The 22013-nt window shown below is 42.8% G+C and overlaps 1 protein-coding gene across 1 annotated transcript in view; it reads right to left on the bottom strand.

Moving 5' to 3' along the window:
• Nucleotides 1-927: 927 nt before the first annotated feature.
• Nucleotides 928-22013, bottom strand: part of LOC106591008 (calsyntenin-2) — a 535394-nt gene continuing 514308 nt past the window's right edge. Inside the window, exons 16-17 of the mRNA XM_045703938.1 lie at nt 3942-4126; nt 928-2740 (exon numbers count right to left, since the gene is read on the bottom strand). Of these exons, the coding sequence (XP_045559894.1) occupies nt 2552-2740; nt 3942-4126 (374 nt within the window). The 3' untranslated portion in view covers nt 928-2551. The remainder of the gene's footprint in view (nt 2741-3941; nt 4127-22013) is intronic.

The raw sequence follows: 22013 nt of genomic DNA on the forward strand, positions 1-22013 counted from the left end.
GGGTACAGAATATTGAAGATAGAAATATGTTGCATAGAACAGACACGTTTCTCTGTCATGCAAAACAATAACAATGTCAGCTCTATGCATTTAATTTCTATCTGAACATTCTGTAACGTTGCAACTGCATGATTATGCCTCAAGTAACTACATCTCCAACAGGACACCAATCAAAAAAACAATAAAGATTGTTTAGTGCCATTGGTTATGCCATAACTCTGTAAAATCACCTAGACACCTCATCCAGGCTTAAATACGCAGTGATAAATAAAATATATTCCATTGCAAAAAAAACCCATATTTTTCAGGTATTAAAATATTGCAAATCAATGCAATAATAATTTTGTCTTATTTTGTCTTAAATTTTAATTTGATGCAATGGACAAAAGGTATGATATATTGAACACAGATACACTACATGACCAAAAGTATGTGGACACCTGCACGTCAAACATCTCATTCCAAAATCATGGGAATTAATATGGAGTTAGTCCCCTCTTTGCTTCTATAACAGCCTCCACTCTTCTGGGAAGGCTTTCCACTAGATGTTGGAACATTGCTGCGGGGACTGGCTTCCATTCAGCCACAAGAACATTAATGAGGTCGGGCACTGATGTTGGCCGATTATGCCTGGCTTGCAGTCGGCATTCCAATTCATTCCAATGTTGTTAGATGGTGTTGAGGTCAGGGCTCTGTGCAGGCCAGTCAAGTTCTTCCACACCGATCTCAACAAACCATTTCTGTATGTAGGGCTGTTGCGGTGACCTTATTACCGCCACACCGGCGGTCACGAGTCATGAAGGCAGTCAAATTCCAAATGACCGCTTAGTCACGGTAATTAGGCTTCTCCAAGCTCTGATGCTGCTGATGGTCATTAGTAGCCTACCAAACTTGCTAACTGCCTGGTACTCAGCACTCTTCTCCCTCCAATCACTCTGACATCAATGCAAATGTGATCGAAAATCTAATCAAACACTTCATGAGAGCCCATGAGCTAATGTTGCGCAACATTTCTATAGGGTGAAAAAACCTTGCTTTGTGCACGGGGGCATTGTCATGCTGAAACAGGAAAGGGCCTTCCCCAAACTGTTGCCACAAAGTTGGAAGCATAGCATCATCTAGATTGGCATTGTATTCCTTAGCATTAAGATTTCCCTTCACTGGAACTAAGAGACCTAGCCCGAACCATGAAAAACAGCCCCAGACCATTATTCGTCCTCCACCAAACTTTACAGTTGGCACTACGCATTTGTGCAGGTAGCGTTCTCCTGGAACCCAGATTCATCTGTCGGACTGCCAGATGGAGAAGCGTGATTCATCACTCCAGAGAACGCGTTTCCACTGCTCCAGAGTCCAGTGGCAGTGAGCTTTACACCACTCCAGCTGATGCTTGGCATGGCGCATGGTGATCTTAGGCTTGTGTGTGGCTCCTCGGCCATGGAAACCTATTTCATGAAGCTCCCGACAAACAGTTCTTGTGCTGACGTTGCTTCCAGAGGCAGTTTTGAATTCGGTAGTGAGTGTTGCAACCGAGGACATTATTTTTTCACGCACTACGCACTTCAGTACTCGGCGGTCCCGTTCTGTGAGCTTCTGTGGCCTTCCCCTCATGGCTGAGCCGTTGTTGCTCCTAGATGTTTCCACGTCACAATAACAGCACTTACAGTTGACCGGGGCAGCTCTAGCAGGGCAGAAATTTGATGAACTAACTTTTTGGAAAGGTGACATCCTATGACGGTGCCATGTTGAAAGTCAATGAGCTCTTAAGTAGGGCCATTCTACTGACAATGTTTGTCTCTGGAGATTGCATGGCTGTGAGCTCGGTTTTATACACCCGTCAGCAACGGGTGTGACTGAAATAGCCGAATCCATTAATTTGATGGGGTGTCCACATACTTTTGCAATATAGTGTATCAAGGTAAGGATCGAAGGTGTTCCCCTATACTGGACTGTACCATCTTAAAGGAAAACTCCACCCAAAGACTATCATCTGGTATTTGTTTCATTAGTTGGTTGTTACCATTACAAAAGATCACAACGACCTTTCTCAGACAAGATTTTAGACCCTGAAAAAATAGGTGGAAAACAGATGTTTGACAAGCAATTTCAGTTGTATACAGTATTTTAACATTTTGTTGTCTTTTTTTCACAGTCTCAGTAAAAAAACTGTAGGTAAGGTTTCAGCTTGTGGACTAGGGCTTGAGGTCTGGGGTACTCAAGACCACAGGATAGTATTACAGCATTGGAGTACCACAGGGTAGCCTTTAGTTAACACCACATACTTTGACATAAAGGAAAGGAGTCTTTTTAAATACAGGCTGGTGTTGTGTGTGTGTGACGTGTATGTGTGTTATCACTTTAGTGCTCATTCTGTTCTTAATACCATTTCCTTTTTCACCAGTAGGGGGAGATGTTACCTCAACTCAGAAATCTCAAGTCGTCTCATGACTTGAACAATTTACTTTATAGTAGTGAGTATGTTGACGCCTCAGCGTGTGTGTGTATATACATCAGTGTATGTGTGGGCATCAGTGTGTATGTATAATTTTATTCAGTAGGTTAATGTAGAGTTGTCCCAGTCCAGCTGGCCCCTCTTGCTGCTCTGTTGTACCCTGGGAGCTCCTGGGACCTCCTCCTCCTCGCTGTCGTCTGACTCTGTGCTGGTGATGTCATCCTCTTCATCCTCCTCCTCCTCCTCCTCACTGGCCTCTTCCTCAGCTCCCTGGGGCTCCTGGAAGCTCTGCATGGGGCACAGAGAGGCAACAGGTGTGTAACAGGTTCTGGAGCTGATTACTGCGGCCCTTGTGTATCCTACTCTGTTTCACTATGTCCCATTTCTCCCTTTCTCTCCTCTTCCCTGCCATTCCTCCCTCTGCCCTCTATCTTCAGTTACTCACTCTATCAGTCCATTCTGTCTTTTCTCACTGACAAAGCTGACTCAGTACCTCTCATCACTAATTATTGAATTCCCCTTGTTTAGCGCATTCATGTGTCCCCATATATCTAATAATTCATTTATCCTAAAGGTGTATACTGTTATTTCCCTCTTTTGCCAGTATCATGGCTATTTATTGTGCGTAAGGCTAATTGTGTTTCGAGCAAATGTTTGGTCAAGTTGCATTGTGACGAATTTCAGGTTCATATTTAAATGCATTAATTGACCCTTTTGCAATCCTCCAAGTGGATGCCATGTTCAGGTGCACATGAGTGGATGCCATGTTCAGGTGCACATGAACACCTGCTACACTGATGAGAAAGAAGTTAGTTTATTTCCATATTTTAATGTGTCCTGTGTTTGAAGTTGGCACATCTCGGAGCTCCATATCTTGTCTATCATGTCCGTGCGTGATGGGACCATACGCAGGTTGCAGAACTATTGTTATGAAATGTGTATTCATTCATTTAAAGATTTCCCACATTGAGGATAAGCCAGGAATGTTTAAGATGTTTACTTAGATGGAATATGTAATATAATGAAGATGCCTGTTACCATTAAACATGGTGCTGTTTACCCATTAAATCATGTATGTTCCATAAGGAGGGGCCATAGGTATAAAGGTACCTGTTTCACCTATGAGCTGGAGTGATGTTCTAGCTCTGGTATGTGAGCTGTTTTGGAGGCTGTCCATAACCTGGTATACCCCAACCTGGTTGGTTTGGCAGGGTAGGCCTGATTGAGGCTTAGGGTTTTGATTTCTATTCAAACCTGTATTCTGTAAAGATGATGTAACTATTCATAGGATTTTGTCATTCACCTGGAACCACCTTTCACTGTTAATATACTGGACAGTATCTTGCCCCTGATCCTGCTGCCTCCTCCTACTTACTGCCCTTAAGGCTGTTCCAACATCTGGTCCCTACAACACTCACCTTCCTTCCTTTATTCCTCCCTTGCCTCTCCCCCACTGTTTTGTTTTCAGTCTCCCCCCTCTTCCCCTTACCTCCATAGGATTGACTGTGATATTGAGCGCTGAGTCGTCCCAGTCCAGCTCTCCCTCCTTGGTTGTGTCTGAGCTCCTGCCCTCCTGTTGGTGTGTCAAGTGAATATGGTAGATGCCTAGCACAACCACCACCACCAGGGCGGCGATACAGATCACTATCACCACTGTGGCAGCACTGGGGACTCCTGGGGGGAAAGGTCATGTTAATGTATGTTAAGTAACATGGTGCACCCACACACATTACAAATATTTGGTTATGCACACAACAAAAATATCTTAGTTGTATGCACGCACACATAATGGGTGCATTACCACACATGCGCACGCGCCTGCCTCCTCTCTCTCCCCTTCAGAGAAGATATTACAAATGTGTGTGTTCATCCAGCTACAGAGGACTCTTTTAATTGGTCATTTGATTCAGTCTGCTTCCTTATTACACACACAGACAGAGAGAGATTTGTTAAAGACCAATCCATAGCCATTGATCTCTCTCATGTAAAAGCCCCCTCAGTATATATACATGAATGCACACAGAATGTTGCTAGAGGGTGTGTATGGTCTCCTAACAGAACAATGTACATTATTCACCTCATTAAAGATTATATCGGAAAATCTTTTTCTCTTCCCTTCTCCCTGTTCTTTCTGCCTCTCTCTGTGTCTCTCTGTGTCTCTCTGTGCCTGTCTGTCTCTCTCTCTATATATATATATATTCAAGGGGCTTTATTGGCATGAGAAACATGTTAACGTTGCCAAAGCAAGTGAAGTAGATAATAAACAAAAGTGAAATAAACAATAAAAATGAACAGTAAACATTACACTCACAGAAGTTCCAAAAGAATAAAGACATTGCAAATGTCATTATGTGTATATATACAGTGTTGTAACGATGTGCAAATGGTTAAAGTACAAAAGGGAAAATAAATAAACATAAATATGGGTTGTATTTACAATGTTGTTTGTTCTTCACTGGTTCCCCTTTTCTTGTGGCAACAGGTCACAAATCTTGCTGCTGTGATGACACACTGTGGTATTCCACCCAGTAGATATGGTAGTTTATCAAAATCGGGTTTGTTTTCAAATTTTTTGTGGATCTGTGCAATCTGAGAGAAATATGTGTTTGTAATATTGTCATACATTTGGCAGGAGGTTAGGAAGTGCAGCTCAATTTCCACCTCATTTTGTGGGCAGTGTGCACATAGCCTGTCTTCTCTTGAGAGCCAGGTCTGCCTACGGCGGCCTTTCTCAATAACAAGGCTATGCTCACTGAGTCTGTACATAGTCAAAGCTTTCCTAAAGTTTGGGTCAGTCACAGTGGTCAGGTATTCTGCCACTGTGTACTCTCTGTTTAGGGCCAAATAGCATTCTAGTTTGCTTAGTTTTTTTGTTAATTCTTTCCAATATGTCAAGTAATTATCTTTTTGTTTTTTCATGATTTGGTTGGGTCTAATTGTGTTGCTGTCCGGGGGCTCTGTGGGGTCTGTTTGTGCTTGTGAACAGAGCCCCAGGACCAGCTTGCTTAGGGGGCTCTTCTCCAGCTTCATCTCTCTGTAGGTGATGACTCTGTGGGGTCTGTTTGTGAACAGAGCCCCAGGACCAGCTTGGCTGAGTGGACTCTTCTCCAGCTTCATCTCTCTGTAGGTGATGGCTTTGTTATGGAAGGTTTGGGAATCGCTTCCTTTTAGGTGGTTGTAGAATTTAACGGCTATTTTCTGGATTTTGATAATTAGCGGGTATCGGCCTAATTCTGCTCTGCATGCATTATTTGGTGTTTTACGTTATACACTGAGGATATTTTAGCAGAATTCTGCATCTTTCTCTCTCTCTCTCTCTCTCTCTCTCTCTCTCTCACACACATTCTCTCTATTCAATAATAGTAGCTTTTACAGATCCCCCTTCTCCATTTAAACTGTAGTCCAGTTTCTTATCACACACACACACACACACACCTGCTATCTCCCAACCTTTAAAAGCAGTGGTAGGGCACAGAGCTCCCCAGAACACTAAGCCATCCATTAGGGTTGAATAAATAATGAACAGAAAGCAGAAATTGGGAGGCGATGTTCAAGATTGAGATCTGTAGGGTCCTTTTCACCAGCCGCTCTCTCTTTTAACTAAGATGTATAACTGTCTCTGTGCTATCAATAGAGTGGACTCATTGGGTTCTGAAGATCTATGAACACACACACTTCAACTCATCAACACCTTTGATTAATTGAATTAGGTGTGCTAATGTTGGTCTGGAACAGAATTATCAGGCTTGATGGTTAAGTACTTCCTGAACTGTGTGGGGTATAGACTGATGATTCTATAGTGAGCTGTGTGTGGGGTATAGACTGATTATTCTATAGTGAGCTGTGTGTGGGGTATAGACTGATGATTCTATAGTGAGTTGTGTGTGGGGTATAGACTGATGATTCTATAGTGAGTTGTGTGTGGGGTATAGACGGATGATTCTATAGTGAGCTGTGTGTGGGGTATAGACTGATTCTATAGTGGGCTGTGAGTGGGGTATAGACTGATTCTATAGTGGGCTGTGAGTGGGGTATAGACTGATGATTATATAGTGAGCTGTGTGTGGGGTATAGACGGATGATTCTATAGTGAGCTGTGTGTGGGGTATAGACTGATTCTATAGTGGGCTGTGTGTGGGGTATAGACTGATGATTCTATAGTGAGCTGTGTGTGGGGTATAGACTGATGATTATATAGTGAGCTGTGTGTGGGGTATAGACTGATGATTCTGTAGTGAGTTGTGTGTGGGGTATAGACTGATTCTATAGTGATTTGTGTGTGGGGTATAGACTGATGATTCTATAGTGGGCTGTGAGTGGGGTATAGACTGATGATTCTATAGTGAGTTGTGTGTGGGGTATAGACTGATGATTCTATAGTGAGCTGTGTGTGGGGTATAGACTGATTCTATAGTGAGCTGTGTGTGGTGTATAGACTGCTTCTATAGTGAGCTGTGTGTGGGGTATAGACAGATGATTCTGTAGTGAGTTGTGTGTGGGGTATAGACTGATGATTCTATAGTGAGTTGTGTGTGGGGTATAGACTGATGATTCTATAGTGAGTTGTGTGTGGGGTATAGACTGATGATTCTATAGTGAGCTGTGTGTGGGGTATAGACTGATTCTATAGTGAGCTGTGTGTGGTGTATAGACTGCTTCTATAGTGAACTGTGTGTGGGGTATAGACTGATGATTCTATAGTGAGCTGTGTGTGGGGTATAGACTGATGATTCTATAGTGAGCTGTGTGTGGGGTATAGACTGATGATTCTGTAGTGAGTTATGTGTGGGGTATAGACTGATGATTCTGTAGTGAGTTGTGTGTGGGGTATAGACTGATGATTCTATAGTGAGCTGTGTGTGGGGTATAGACTGATGATTCTATAGTGAGCTGTGTGTGGGGTATAGACTGGTTCTATAGTGAGCTGTGTGTGGGGTATAGACCGATGATTCTATAGTGAGCTGTGTGTGGGGTATAGACTGATGATTCTATAGTGAGCAGTGTGTGGGGTATAGACTGATGATTCTATAGTGAGTTGTGTGTAAGGTGTAGACTGATGATTCTATAGTGAGCTGTGTGTGGGGTATAGACTGATGATTCTATAGTGAGTTGTGTGTGGGGTATAGACTGATGATTCTATAGTGAGCTGTGTGTGGGGTATAGACTGATGATTCTATAGTGAGCTGTGTGTGGGGTATAGACTGATGATTCTATAGTGAGTTGTGTGTGGGGTATAGACTGATGATTATATAGTGAGCTGTGTGTGGGGTATAGACTGATGATTCTATAGTGAGCTGTGTGTGGGGTATAGACTGATGATTCTATAGTGAGCTGTGTGTGGGGTATAGATTGATGATTCTATAGTGAGTTGTGTGTGGGGTATAGACTGATGATTCTATAGTGAGCTGTGTGTGGGGTATAGACTGATGATTCTGTAGTGAGTTGTGTGTGGGGTATAGACTGATGATTCTATAGTGAGCTGTGTGTGGGGTATAGACTGATGATTCTATAGTGAGCTGTGTGTGGGGTATAGACTGGTTCTATAGTGAGCTGTGTGTGGGGTATAGACCGATGATTCTATAGTGAGCTGTGTGTGGGGTATAGACTGATGATTCTATAGTGAGCAGTGTGTGGGGTATAGACTGATGATTCTATAGTGAGTTGTGTGTAAGGTGTAGACTGATGATTCTATAGTGAGCTGTGTGTGGGGTATAGACTGATGATTCTATAGTGAGTTGTGTGTGGGGTATAGACTGATGATTCTATAGTGAGCTGTGTGTGGGGTATAGACTGATGATTCTATAGTGAGCTGTGTGTGGGGTATAGACTGATGATTCTATAGTGAGTTGTGTGTGGGGTATAGACTGATGATTCTATAGTGAGCTGTGTGTGGGGTATAGACTGATGATTCTATAGTGAGCTGTGTGTGGGGTATAGACTGATGATTCTATAGTGAGCTGTGTGTGGGGTATAGATTGATGATTCTATAGTGAGTTGTGTGTGGGGTATAGACTGATGATTCTATAGTGAGCTGTGTGTGGGGTATAGACTGATGATTCTATAGTGAGCTGTGTGTGGGGTATAGACTGATGATTCTATAGTGAGCTGTGTGTGGGGTATAGACTGATGATTCTATAGTGAGCTGTGTGTGGGGTATAGACTGATGATTCTACAGTCTTACCTGAGCCGTGTGTGGGGTTTAGACTGATGATTCTATAGTGAGCTGTGTGTGGGGTATAGACTGATGATTCTATAGTGAGCTTTGTGTGGGGTATAGACTGATGATTATATAGTGAGCTGTGTGTGGGGTATAGACTGATGATTCTATAGTGAGCTGTGTGTGTGGTATAGACTGATGATTCTACAGTCTTACCTGAACCATGTGTGGGTATAGACTGATGTTTCTATAGTGAGCTGTGTGTGGGGTATAGACTGAGGATTCTACAGTCTTACCTGAACCGTGTGTGGGGTATACACAGATTCTATAGTGAGCTGTGTGTGGGGTATAGACTGATGATTTTATAGTGAGCTGTGTGTGGGGTATAGACTGATGATTCTATAGTGAGTTGTGTGTGGGGTATAGACTGATGATTCTATAGTGAGCTGTGTGTGGGGTATAGACTGATGATTCTATAGTGAGCTGTGTGTGGGGTATAGACTGATGATTCTATAGTGAGTTGTGTGTGGGGTATATACACTGATTCTATAGTGAACTGTGTGTGGGGTATAGACTGAGGATTCTACAGTCTTACCTGAACCATGTGTGGGTATAGACTGATGTTTCTATAGTGAGCTGTGTGTGGGGTATAGACTGATGATTCTATAGTGAGTTGTGTGTGGGGTATAGACTGATGATTCTATAGTGAGCTGTGTGTGGGGTATAGACTAATGATTCTATAGTGAGCTGTGTGTGGGGTATAGACTGATGATTCTATAGTGAGTTGTGTGTGGGGTATATACACTGATTCTATAGTGAACTGTGTGTGGGGTATAGACTGAGGATTCTATAGTGAGCTGTGTGTGGGGTATAGACTGATGATTCTATAGTGAGCTGTGTGTGGGGCATATACTGATGATTCTATAGTGAGCTGTGTGTGGGGTATAGACTGATGATTCTACAGTCTTACCTGAACCGTGTGTGGGGTATAGACAGGTTCTATAGTGAGCTGTGTGTGGGGTATAGACAGATTCTATAGTGAGCTGTGTGTGGGGTATAGACTGATGATTCTATAGTGAGTTGTGTGTGGGGTATAGACTGATGATTCTATAATGAGCTGTTTGTGGGGTATAGACTGATGATTCTATAGTGAGCTGTGTGTTGGGTATAGACTGATGATTCTATAGTGAGCTGTGTGTGGGGTATAGACTGATGATTCTATAGTGAGCTGTGTGTGGGGTATAGACTGATGATTCTATAGTGAGCTGTGTGTGGGGTATAGACTGATTCTATAGTGAGCTGTGTGTGGGGCATATACTGATGATTCTATAGTGAGCTGTGTGTGGGGTATAGACTGATGATTCTATAGTGAGCTGTGTGTGGGGTATAGACTGATGATTCTATAGTGAGTTGTGTGTGGGGTATATACACTGATTCTATAGTGAACTGTGTGTGGGGTATAGACTGAGGATTCTACAGTCTTACCTGAACCATGTGTGGGTATAGACTGATGTTTCTATAGTGAGCTGTGTGTGGGGTATAGACTGATGATTCTATAGTGAGCTGTGTGTGGGGTATAGACTGAGGATTTTATAGTGAGCTGTGTGTGGGGGTATAGACTAATGATTCTATAGTGAGTTGTGTGTGGGGTATAGACTGATGATTCTATAGTGAGCTGTGTGTGGGGTATAGACTGATGATTCTATAGTGAGCTGTGTGTGGGGTATAGACTGATGATTCTATAGTGAGTTGTGTGTGGGCTATATACACTGATTCTATAGTGAACTGTGTGTGGGGTATAGACTGAGGATTCTATAGTGAGCTGTGTGTGGGGTATAGACTGATGATTCTACAGTCTTACCTGAACCGTGTGTGGGGTATAGACAGGTTCTATAGTGAGCTGTGTGTGGGGTATAGACAGATTCTATAGTGAGCTGTGTGTGGGGTATAGACTGATGATTCTATAGTGAGTTGTGTGTGGGGTATAGACTGATGATTCTATAGTGAGTTGTGTGTGGGGTATAGACTGATGATTCTATAGTGAGCTGTGTGTGGGGTATAGACTGATGATTCTATAGTGAGCTGTGTGTGGGGTATAGACTGATTCTATAGTGAGCTGTGTGTGGGGCATATACTGATGATTCTATAGTGAGCTGTGTGTGGGGTATAGACTGATGATTCTACAGTCTTACCTGAACCGTGTGTGAGGTATAGACTGATGATTCTATAGTGAGCTGTGTGTGGGGTATAGACCGATGATTGTATAGTGAGCTGTGTGTGGGGTATAGACCGATGATTGTATAGTGAGCTGTGTGTGGGATATAGACTGATTCTATAGTGAGCTGTGTGTGGGGTATAGACTGATGATTCTATAGTGAGCTGTGTGTGGGGTATAGACTGATGATTCTATAGTGAGCTGTGTGGTTGGGGTATAGACTTATGATTCTATAGTGAGCTGTGTGTGGTGTATAGACTGATGATTTATAGTGAGTTGTGTGTGGGGTATAGACTGATGATTCTATAGTGAGTTGTGTGTGGGGTATAGACTGATGATTCTATAGTGAGCTGTGTGTGGGGTATAGACTGATGATTCTATAGTGAGCTGTGTGTGGGGTATAGACTGATGATTCTATAGTGAGCTGTGTGTGGGGTATAGACTGATGATTCTGTAGTGAGTTGTGTGTGGGGTATAGACTGATTCTATAGTGAGTTGTGTGTGGGGTATAGACTGATGATTCTATAGTGGGCTGTGAGTGGGGTATAGACTGATGATTCTATAGTGAGTTGTGTGTGGGGTATAGACTGATGATTCTATAGTGAGCTGTGTGTGGGGTATAGACTGATTCTATAGTGAGCTGTGTGTGGTGTATAGACTGCTTCTATAGTGAGCTGTGTGTGGGGTATAGACAGATGATTCTGTAGTGAGTTGTGTGTGGGGTATAGACTGATGATTCTATAGTGAGTTGTGTGTGGGGTATAGACTGATGATTCTATAGTGAGTTGTGTGTGGGGTATAGACTGATGATTCTATAGTGAGCTGTGTGTGGGGTATAGACTGATTCTATAGTGAGCTGTGTGTGGGGTATAGACTGATGATTCTACAGTCTTACCTGAACCGTGTGTGAGGTATAGACTGATGATTCTATAGTGAGCTGTGTGTGGGGTATAGACCGATGATTGTATAGTGAGCTGTGTGTGGGGTATAGACCGATGATTGTATAGTGAGCTGTGTGTGGGATATAGACTGATTCTATAGTGAGCTGTGTGTGGGGTATAGACTGATGATTCTATAGTGAGCTGTGTGTGGGGTATAGACTGATGATTCTATAGTGAGCTGTGTGGTTGGGGTATAGACTTATGATTCTATAGTGAGCTGTGTGTGGTGTATAGACTGATGATTCTATAGTGAGTTGTGTGTGGGGTATAGACTGATGATTCTATAGTGAGTTGTGTGTGGGGTATAGACTGATGATTCTATAGTGAGCTGTGTGTGGGGTATAGACTGATGATTCTATAGTGAGCTGTGTGTGGGGTATAGACTGATGATTCTATAGTGAGCTGTGTGTGGGGTATAGACTGATGATTCTGTAGTGAGTTGTGTGTGGGGTATAGACTGATTCTATAGTGAGTTGTGTGTGGGGTATAGACTGATGATTCTATAGTGGGCTGTGAGTGGGGTATAGACTGATGATTCTATAGTGAGTTGTGTGTGGGGTATAGACTGATGATTCTATAGTGAGCTGTGTGTGGGGTATAGACTGATTCTATAGTGAGCTGTGTGTGGTGTATAGACTGCTTCTATAGTGAGCTGTGTGTGGGGTATAGACTGATGATTCTGTAGTGAGTTGTGTGTGGGGTATAGACTGATGATTCTATAGTGAGTTGTGTGTGGGGTATAGACTGATGATTCTGTAGTGAGTTGTGTGTGGGGTATAGACTGATGATTCTGTAGTGAGTTGTGTGTGGGGTATAGACTGATTCTATAGTGAGCTGTGTGTGGTGTATAGACTGCTTCTATAGTGAACTGTGTGTGGGGTATAGACTGATGATTCTATAGTGAGCTGTGTGTGGGGTATAGACTGATGATTCTATAGTGAGCTGTGTGTGGGGTATAGACTGATGATTCTGTAGTGAGTTATGTGTGGGGTATAGACTGATGATTCTGTAGTGAGTTGTGTGTGGGGTATAGACTGATGATTCTATAGTGAGCTGTGTGTGGGGTATAGACTGATGATTCTATAGTGAGCTGTGTGTGGGGTATAGACTGGTTCTATAGTGAGCTGTGTGTGGGGTATAGACCGATGATTCTATAGTGAGCTGTGTGTGGGGTATAGACTGATGATTCTATAGTGAGCAGTGTGTGGGGTATAGACTGATGATTCTATAGTGAGTTGTGTGTAAGGTGTAGACTGATGATTCTATAGTGAGCTGTGTGTGGGGTATAGACTGATGATTCTATAGTGAGTTGTGTGTGGGGTATAGACTGATGATTCTATAGTGAGCTGTGTGTGGGGTATAGACTGATGATTCTATAGTGAGCTGTGTGTGGGGTATAGACTGATGATTCTATAGTGAGTTGTGTGTGGGGTATAGACTGATGATTCTATAGTGAGCTGTGTGTGGGGTATAGACTGATGATTCTATAGTGAGCTGTGTGTGGGGTATAGACTGATGATTCTATAGTGAGCTGTGTGTGGGGTATAGATTGATGATTCTATAGTGAGTTGTGTGTGGGGTATAGACTGATGATTCTATAGTGAGCTGTGTGTGGGGTATAGACTGATGATTCTATAGTGAGCTGTGTGTGGGGTATAGACTGATGATTCTATAGTGAGCTGTGTGTGGGGTATAGACTGATGATTCTATAGTGAGCTGTGTGTGGGGTATAGACTGATGATTCTACAGTCTTACCTGAGCCGTGTGTGGGGTTTAGACTGATGATTCTATAGTGAGCTGTGTGTGGGGTATAGACTGATGATTCTATAGTGAGCTTTGTGTGGGGTATAGACTGATGATTATATAGTGAGCGTGTGGGTATAGATGAGATCTATAGTGAGCTGTGTGTGGGGTATAGACTGATGATTCTACAGTCTTACCTGAACCATGTGTGGGTATAGACTGATGTTTCTATAGTGAGCTGTGTGTGGGGTATAGACTGAGGATTCTACAGTCTTACCTGAACCGTGTGTGGGGTATACACAGATTCTATAGTGAGCTGTGTGTGGGGTATAGACTGATGATTTTATAGTGAGCTGTGTGTGGGGTATAGACTGATGATTCTATAGTGAGTTGTGTGTGGGGTATAGACTGATGATTCTATAGTGAGCTGTGTGTGGGGTATAGACTGATGATTCTATAGTGAGCTGTGTGTGGGGTATAGACTGATGATTCTATAGTGAGTTGTGTGTGGGGTATATACACTGATTCTATAGTGAACTGTGTGTGGGGTATAGACTGAGGATTCTACAGTCTTACCTGAACCATGTGTGGGTATAGACTGATGTTTCTATAGTGAGCTGTGTGTGGGGTATAGACTGATGATTCTATAGTGAGTTGTGTGTGGGGTATAGACTGATGATTCTATAGTGAGCTGTGTGTGGGGTATAGACTAATGATTCTATAGTGAGCTGTGTGTGGGGTATAGACTGATGATTCTATAGTGAGTTGTGTGTGGGGTATATACACTGATTCTATAGTGAACTGTGTGTGGGGTATAGACTGAGGATTCTATAGTGAGCTGTGTGTGGGGTATAGACTGATGATTCTATAGTGAGCTGTGTGTGGGGCATATACTGATGATTCTATAGTGAGCTGTGTGTGGGGTATAGACTGATGATTCTACAGTCTTACCTGAACCGTGTGTGGGGTATAGACAGGTTCTATAGTGAGCTGTGTGTGGGGTATAGACAGATTCTATAGTGAGCTGTGTGTGGGGTATAGACTGATGATTCTATAGTGAGTTGTGTGTGGGGTATAGACTGATGATTCTATAATGAGCTGTTTGTGGGGTATAGACTGATGATTCTATAGTGAGCTGTGTGTTGGGTATAGACTGATGATTCTATAGTGAGCTGTGTGTGGGGTATAGACTGATGATTCTATAGTGAGCTGTGTGTGGGGTATAGACTGATGATTCTATAGTGAGCTGTGTGTGGGGTATAGACTGATTCTATAGTGAGCTGTGTGTGGGGCATATACTGATGATTCTATAGTGAGCTGTGTGTGGGGTATAGACTGATGATTCTATAGTGAGCTGTGTGTGGGGTATAGACTGATGATTCTATAGTGAGTTGTGTGTGGGGTATATACACTGATTCTATAGTGAACTGTGTGTGGGGTATAGACTGAGGATTCTACAGTCTTACCTGAACCATGTGTGGGTATAGACTGATGTTTCTATAGTGAGCTGTGTGTGGGGTATAGACTGATGATTCTATAGTGAGCTGTGTGTGGGGTATAGACTGAGGATTCTACAGTCTTACCTGAACCGTGTGTGGGGTATACACAGATTCTATAGTGAGCTGTGTGTGGGGTATAGACTGATGATTTTATAGTGAGCTGTGTGTGGGGGTATAGACTAATGATTCTATAGTGAGTTGTGTGTGGGGTATAGACTGATGATTCTATAGTGAGCTGTGTGTGGGGTATAGACTGATGATTCTATAGTGAGCTGTGTGTGGGGTATAGACTGATGATTCTATAGTGAGTTGTGTGTGGGCTATATACACTGATTCTATAGTGAACTGTGTGTGGGGTATAGACTGAGGATTCTATAGTGAGCTGTGTGTGGGGTATAGACTGATGATTCTACAGTCTTACCTGAACCGTGTGTGGGGTATAGACAGGTTCTATAGTGAGCTGTGTGTGGGGTATAGACAGATTCTATAGTGAGCTGTGTGTGGGGTATAGACTGATGATTCTATAGTGAGTTGTGTGTGGGGTATAGACTGATGATTCTATAGTGAGTTGTGTGTGGGGTATAGACTGATGATTCTATAGTGAGCTGTGTGTGGGGTATAGACTGATGATTCTATAGTGAGCTGTGTGTGGGGTATAGACTGATTCTATAGTGAGCTGTGTGTGGGGCATATACTGATGATTCTATAGTGAGCTGTGTGTGGGGTATAGACTGATGATTCTACAGTCTTACCTGAACCGTGTGTGAGGTATAGACTGATGATTCTATAGTGAGCTGTGTGTGGGGTATAGACCGATGATTGTATAGTGAGCTGTGTGTGGGGTATAGACCGATGATTGTATAGTGAGCTGTGTGTGGGATATAGACTGATTCTATAGTGAGCTGTGTGTGGGGTATAGACTGATGATTCTATAGTGAGCTGTGTGTGGGGTATAGACTGATGATTCTATAGTGAGCTGTGTGGTTGGGGTATAGACTGATGATTCTATAGTGAGCTGTGTGTGGGGTATAGACTGATGATTCTATAGTGAGCTGTGTGTGGGGTATAGACTGATGATTCTATAGTGAGTTGTGTGTGGGGTACAGACTGATGATTCTGTAGTGAGCTGTGTGTGGGGTATAGACTGATGATTCTATAGTGAGCTGTGTGTGGGGTATAGACTGATGATTCTATAGTGAGCTGTGTGTGGGGTATAGACTGGATTCTGTAGTGAGTTGTGTGTGGGGTATAGACGATGATTCTATAGTGAGCTGTGTGTGGGGTATAGACTGATGATTCTATAGTGAGCTGTGTGTGGGGTATAGACTGATGATTCTATAGTGAGTTGTGTGTGGGGTATAGACTGATGATTCTATAGTGAGCTGTGTGTGGGGTATAGACTGATTCTATAGTGAGCTGTGTGTGGTGTATAGACTGCTTCTATAGTGAGCTGTGTGTGGGGTATAGACAGATGATTCTGTAGTGAGTTGTGTGTGGGGTATAGACTGATGATTCTATAGTGAGTTGTGTGTGGGGTATAGACTGATGATTCTATAGTGAGTTGTGTGTGGGGTATAGACTGATGATTCTATAGTGAGCTGTGTGTGGGGTATAGACTGATTCTATAGTGAGCTGTGTGTGGTGTATAGACTGCTTCTATAGTGAGCTGTGTGTGGGGTATAGACTGATGATTCTATAGTGAGCTGTGTGTGGGGTATAGACTGATGATTCTATAGTGAGCTGTGTGTGGGGTATAGACTGATGATTCTGTAGTGAGTTATGTGTGGGGTATAGACTGATGATTCTGTAGTGAGTTGTGTGTGGGGTATAGACTGATGATTCTATAGTGAGCTGTGTGTGGGGTATAGACTGATGATTCTATAGTGAGCTGTGTGTGGGGTATAGACTGGTTCTATAGTGAGCTGTGTGTGGGGTATAGACCGATGATTCTATAGTGAGCTGTGTGTGGGGTATAGACTGATGATTCTATAGTGAGCAGTGTGTGGGGTATAGACTGATGATTCTATAGTGAGTTGTGTGTAAGGTGTAGACTGATGATTCTATAGTGAGCTGTGTGTGGGGTATAGACTGATGATTCTATAGTGAGTTGTGTGTGGGGTATAGACTGATGATTCTATAGTGAGCTGTGTGTGGGGTATAGACTGATGATTCTATAGTGAGCTGTGTGTGGGGTATAGACTGATGATTCTATAGTGAGTTGTGTGTGGGGTATAGACTGATGATTATATAGTGAGCTGTGTGTGGGGTATAGACTGATGATTCTATAGTGAGCTGTGTGTGGGGTATAGACTGATGATTCTATAGTGAGCTGTGTGTGGGGTATAGATTGATGATTCTATAGTGAGTTGTGTGTGGGGTATAGACTGATGATTCTATAGTGAGCTGTGTGTGGGGTATAGACTGATGATTCTATAGTGAGCTGTGTGTGGGGTATAGACTGATGATTCTATAGTGAGCTGTGTGTGGGGTATAGACTGGTTCTATAGTGAGCTGTGTGTGGGGTATAGAGCGATGATTCTATAGTGAGCTGTGTGTGGGGTATAGACTGATGATTCTATAGTGAGCAGTGTGTGGGGTATAGACTGATGATTCTATAGTGAGTTGTGTGTAAGGTGTAGACTGATGATTCTATAGTGAGCTGTGTGTGGGGTATAGACTGATGATTCTATAGTGAGTTGTGTGTGGGGTATAGACTGATGATTCTATAGTGAGCTGTGTGTGGGGTATAGACTGATGATTCTATAGTGAGCTGTGTGTGGGGTATAGACTGATGATTCTATAGTGAGCTGTGTGTGGGGTATAGACTGATGATTCTATAGTGAGCTGTGTGTGGGGTATAGACTGATGATTCTATAGTGAGCTGTGTGTGGGGTATAGATTGATGATTCTATAGTGAGTTGTGTGTGGGGTATAGACTGATGATTCTATAGTGAGCTGTGTGTGGGGTATAGACTGATGATTCTATAGTGAGCTGTGTGTGGGGTATAGACTGATGATTCTATGGTGAGCTGTGTGTGGGGTATAGACTGATGATTCTATAGTGAGCTGTGTGTGGGGTATAGACTGATGATTCTACAGTCTTACCTGAGCCGTGTGTGGGGTTTAGACTGATGATTCTATAGTGAGCTGTGTGTGGGGTATAGACTGATGATTCTATAGTGAGCTTTGTGTGGGGTATAGACTGATGATTATATAGTGAGCTGTGTGTGGGGTATAGACTGATGATTCTATAGTGAGCTGTGTGTGGGGTATAGACTGATGATTCTACAGTCTTACCTGAACCATGTGTGGGTATAGACTGATGTTTCTATAGTGAGCTGTGTGTGGGGTATAGACTGAGGATTCTACAGTCTTACCTGAACCGTGTGTGGGGTATACACAGATTCTATAGTGAGCTGTGTGTGGGGTATAGACTGATGATTTTATAGTGAGCTGTGTGTGGGGTATAGACTGATGATTCTATAGTGAGTTGTGTGTGGGGTATAGACTGATGATTCTATAGTGAGCTGTGTGTGGGGTATAGACTGATGATTCTATAGTGAGCTGTGTGTGGGGTATAGACTGATGATTCTATAGTGAGTTGTGTGTGGGGTATATACACTGATTCTATAGTGAACTGTGTGTGGGGTATAGACTGAGGATTCTACAGTCTTACCTGAACCATGTGTGGGTATAGACTGATGTTTCTATAGTGAGCTGTGTGTGGGGTATAGACTGATGATTCTATAGTGAGTTGTGTGTGGGGTATAGACTGATGATTCTATAGTGAGCTGTGTGTGGGGTATAGACTGATGATTCTATAGTGAGCTGTGTGTGGGGTATAGACTGATGATTCTATAGTGAGTTGTGTGTGGGGTATATACACTGATTCTATAGTGAACTGTGTGTGGGGTATAGACTGAGGATTCTATAGTGAGCTGTGTGTGGGGTATAGACTGATGATTCTATAGTGAGCTGTGTGTGGGGCATATACTGATGATTCTATAGTGAGCTGTGTGTGGGGTATAGACTGATGATTCTACAGTCTTACCTGAACCGTGTGTGGGGTATAGACAGGTTCTATAGTGAGCTGTGTGTGGGGTATAGACAGATTCTATAGTGAGCTGTGTGTGGGGTATAGACTGATGATTCTATAGTGAGTTGTGTGTGGGGTATAGACTGATGATTCTATAGTGAGCTGTGTGTGGGGTATAGACTGATTCTATAGTGAGCTGTGTGTGGGGCATATACTGATGATTCTATAGTGAGCTGTGTGTGGGGTATAGACTGATGATTCTATAGTGAGCTGTGTGTGGGGTATAGACTGATGATTCTATAGTGAGTTGTGTGTGGGGTATATACACTGATTCTATAGTGAACTGTGTGTGGGGTATAGACTGAGGATTCTACAGTCTTACCTGAACCATGTGTGGGTATAGACTGATGTTTCTATAGTGAGCTGTGTGTGGGGTATAGACTGATGATTCTATAGTGAGCTGTGTGTGGGGTATAGACTGAGGATTCTACAGTCTTACCTGAACCGTGTGTGGGGTATACACAGATTCTATAGTGAGCTGTGTGTGGGGTATAGACTGATGATTTTATAGTGAGCTGTGTGTGGGGGTATAGACTAATGATTCTATAGTGAGTTGTGTGTGGGGTATAGACTGATGATTCTATAGTGAGCTGTGTGTGGGGTATAGACTGATGATTCTATAGTGAGCTGTGTGTGGGGTATAGACTGATGATTCTATAGTGAGTTGTGTGTGGGCTATATACACTGATTCTATAGTGAACTGTGTGTGGGGTATAGACTGAGGATTCTATAGTGAGCTGTGTGTGGGGTATAGACTGATGATTCTACAGTCTTACCTGAACCGTGTGTGGGGTATAGACAGGTTCTATAGTGAGCTGTGTGTGGGGTATAGACAGATTCTATAGTGAGCTGTGTGTGGGGTATAGACTGATGATTCTATAGTGAGTTGTGTGTGGGGTATAGACTGATGATTCTATAGTGAGTTGTGTGTGGGGTATAGACTGATGATTCTATAGTGAGCTGTGTGTGGGGTATAGACTGATGATTCTATAGTGAGCTGTGTGTGGGGTATAGACTGATTCTATAGTGAGCTGTGTGTGGGGCATATACTGATGATTCTATAGTGAGCTGTGTGTGGGGTATAGACTGATGATTCTACAGTCTTACCTGAACCGTGTGTGAGGTATAGACTGATGATTCTATAGTGAGCTGTGTGTGGGGTATAGACCGATGATTGTATAGTGAGCTGTGTGTGGGGTATAGACCGATGATTGTATAGTGAGCTGTGTGTGGGATATAGACTGATTCTATAGTGAGCTGTGTGTGGGGTATAGACTGATGATTCTATAGTGAGCTGTGTGTGGGGTATAGACTGATGATTCTATAGTGAGCTGTGTGGTTGGGGTATAGACTTATGATTCTATAGTGAGCTGTGTGTGGTGTATAGACTGATGATTCTATAGTGAGTTGTGTGTGGGGTATAGACTGATGATTCTATAGTGAGTTGTGTGTGGGGTATAGACTGATGATTCTATAGTGAGCTGTGTGTGGGGTATAGACTGATGATTCTATAGTGAGCTGTGTGTGGGGTATAGACTGATGATTCTATAGTGAGCTGTGTGTGGGGTATAGACTGATGATTCTGTAGTGAGTTGTGTGTGGGGTATAGACTGATTCTATAGTGAGTTGTGTGTGGGGTATAGACTGATGATTCTATAGTGGGCTGTGAGTGGGGTATAGACTGATGATTCTATAGTGAGTTGTGTGTGGGGTATAGACTGATGATTCTATAGTGAGCTGTGTGTGGGGTATAGACTGATTCTATAGTGAGCTGTGTGTGGTGTATAGACTGCTTCTATAGTGAGCTGTGTGTGGGGTATAGACAGATGATTCTGTAGTGAGTTGTGTGTGGGGTATAGACTGATGATTCTATAGTGCGTTGTGTGTGGGGTATAGACTGATGATTCTATAGTGAGTTGTGTGTGGGGTATAGACTGATGATTCTATAGTGAGCTGTGTGTGGGGTATAGACTGATTCTATAGTGAGCTGTGTGTGGTGTATAGACTGCTTCTATAGTGAACTGTGTGTGGGGTATAGACTGATGATTCTATAGTGAGCTGTGTGTGGGGTATAGACTGATGATTCTATAGTGAGCTGTGTGTGGGGTATAGACTGATGATTCTATAGTGAGCTGTGTGTGGGGTATAGACTGGTTCTATAGTGAGCTGTGTGTGGGGTATAGACCGATGATTCTATAGTGAGCTGTGTGTGGGGTATAGACTGATGATTCTATAGTGAGCAGTGTGTGGGGTATAGACTGATGATTCTATAGTGAGTTGTGTGTAAGGTGTAGACTGATGATTCTATAGTGAGCTGTGTGTGGGGTATAGACTGATGATTCTATAGTGAGTTGTGTGTGGGGTATAGACTGATGATTCTATAGTGAGCTGTGTGTGGGGTATAGACTGATGATTCTATAGTGAGCTGTGTGTGGGGTATAGACTGATGATTCTATAGTGAGTTGTGTGTGGGGTATAGACTGATGATTATATAGTGAGCTGTGTGTGGGGTATAGACTGATGATTCTATAGTGAGCTGTGTGTGGGGTATAGACTGATGATTCTATAGTGAGCTGTGTGTGGGGTATAGATTGATGATTCTATAGTGAGTTGTGTGTGGGGTATAGACTGATGATTCTATAGTGAGCTGTGTGTGGGGTATAGACTGATGATTCTGTAGTGAGTTGTGTGTGGGGTATAGACTGATGATTCTATAGTGAGCTGTGTGTGGGGTATAGACTGATGATTCTATAGTGAGCTGTGTGTGGGGTATAGACTGTGATTCTATAGTGAGCTGTGTGTGGGGTATAGACCGATGATTCTATAGTGAGTTGTGTGTGGGGTATAGACTGATGATTCTATAGTGGGCTGTGTGTGGGGTATAGACTGATGATTCTATAGTGAGTTGTG

Source organism: Salmo salar, chromosome ssa20 (assembly GCF_905237065.1).
Source record: "Salmo salar chromosome ssa20, Ssal_v3.1, whole genome shotgun sequence".
NCBI classification, from domain to species: Eukaryota; Metazoa; Chordata; class Actinopteri; order Salmoniformes; family Salmonidae; genus Salmo; species Salmo salar.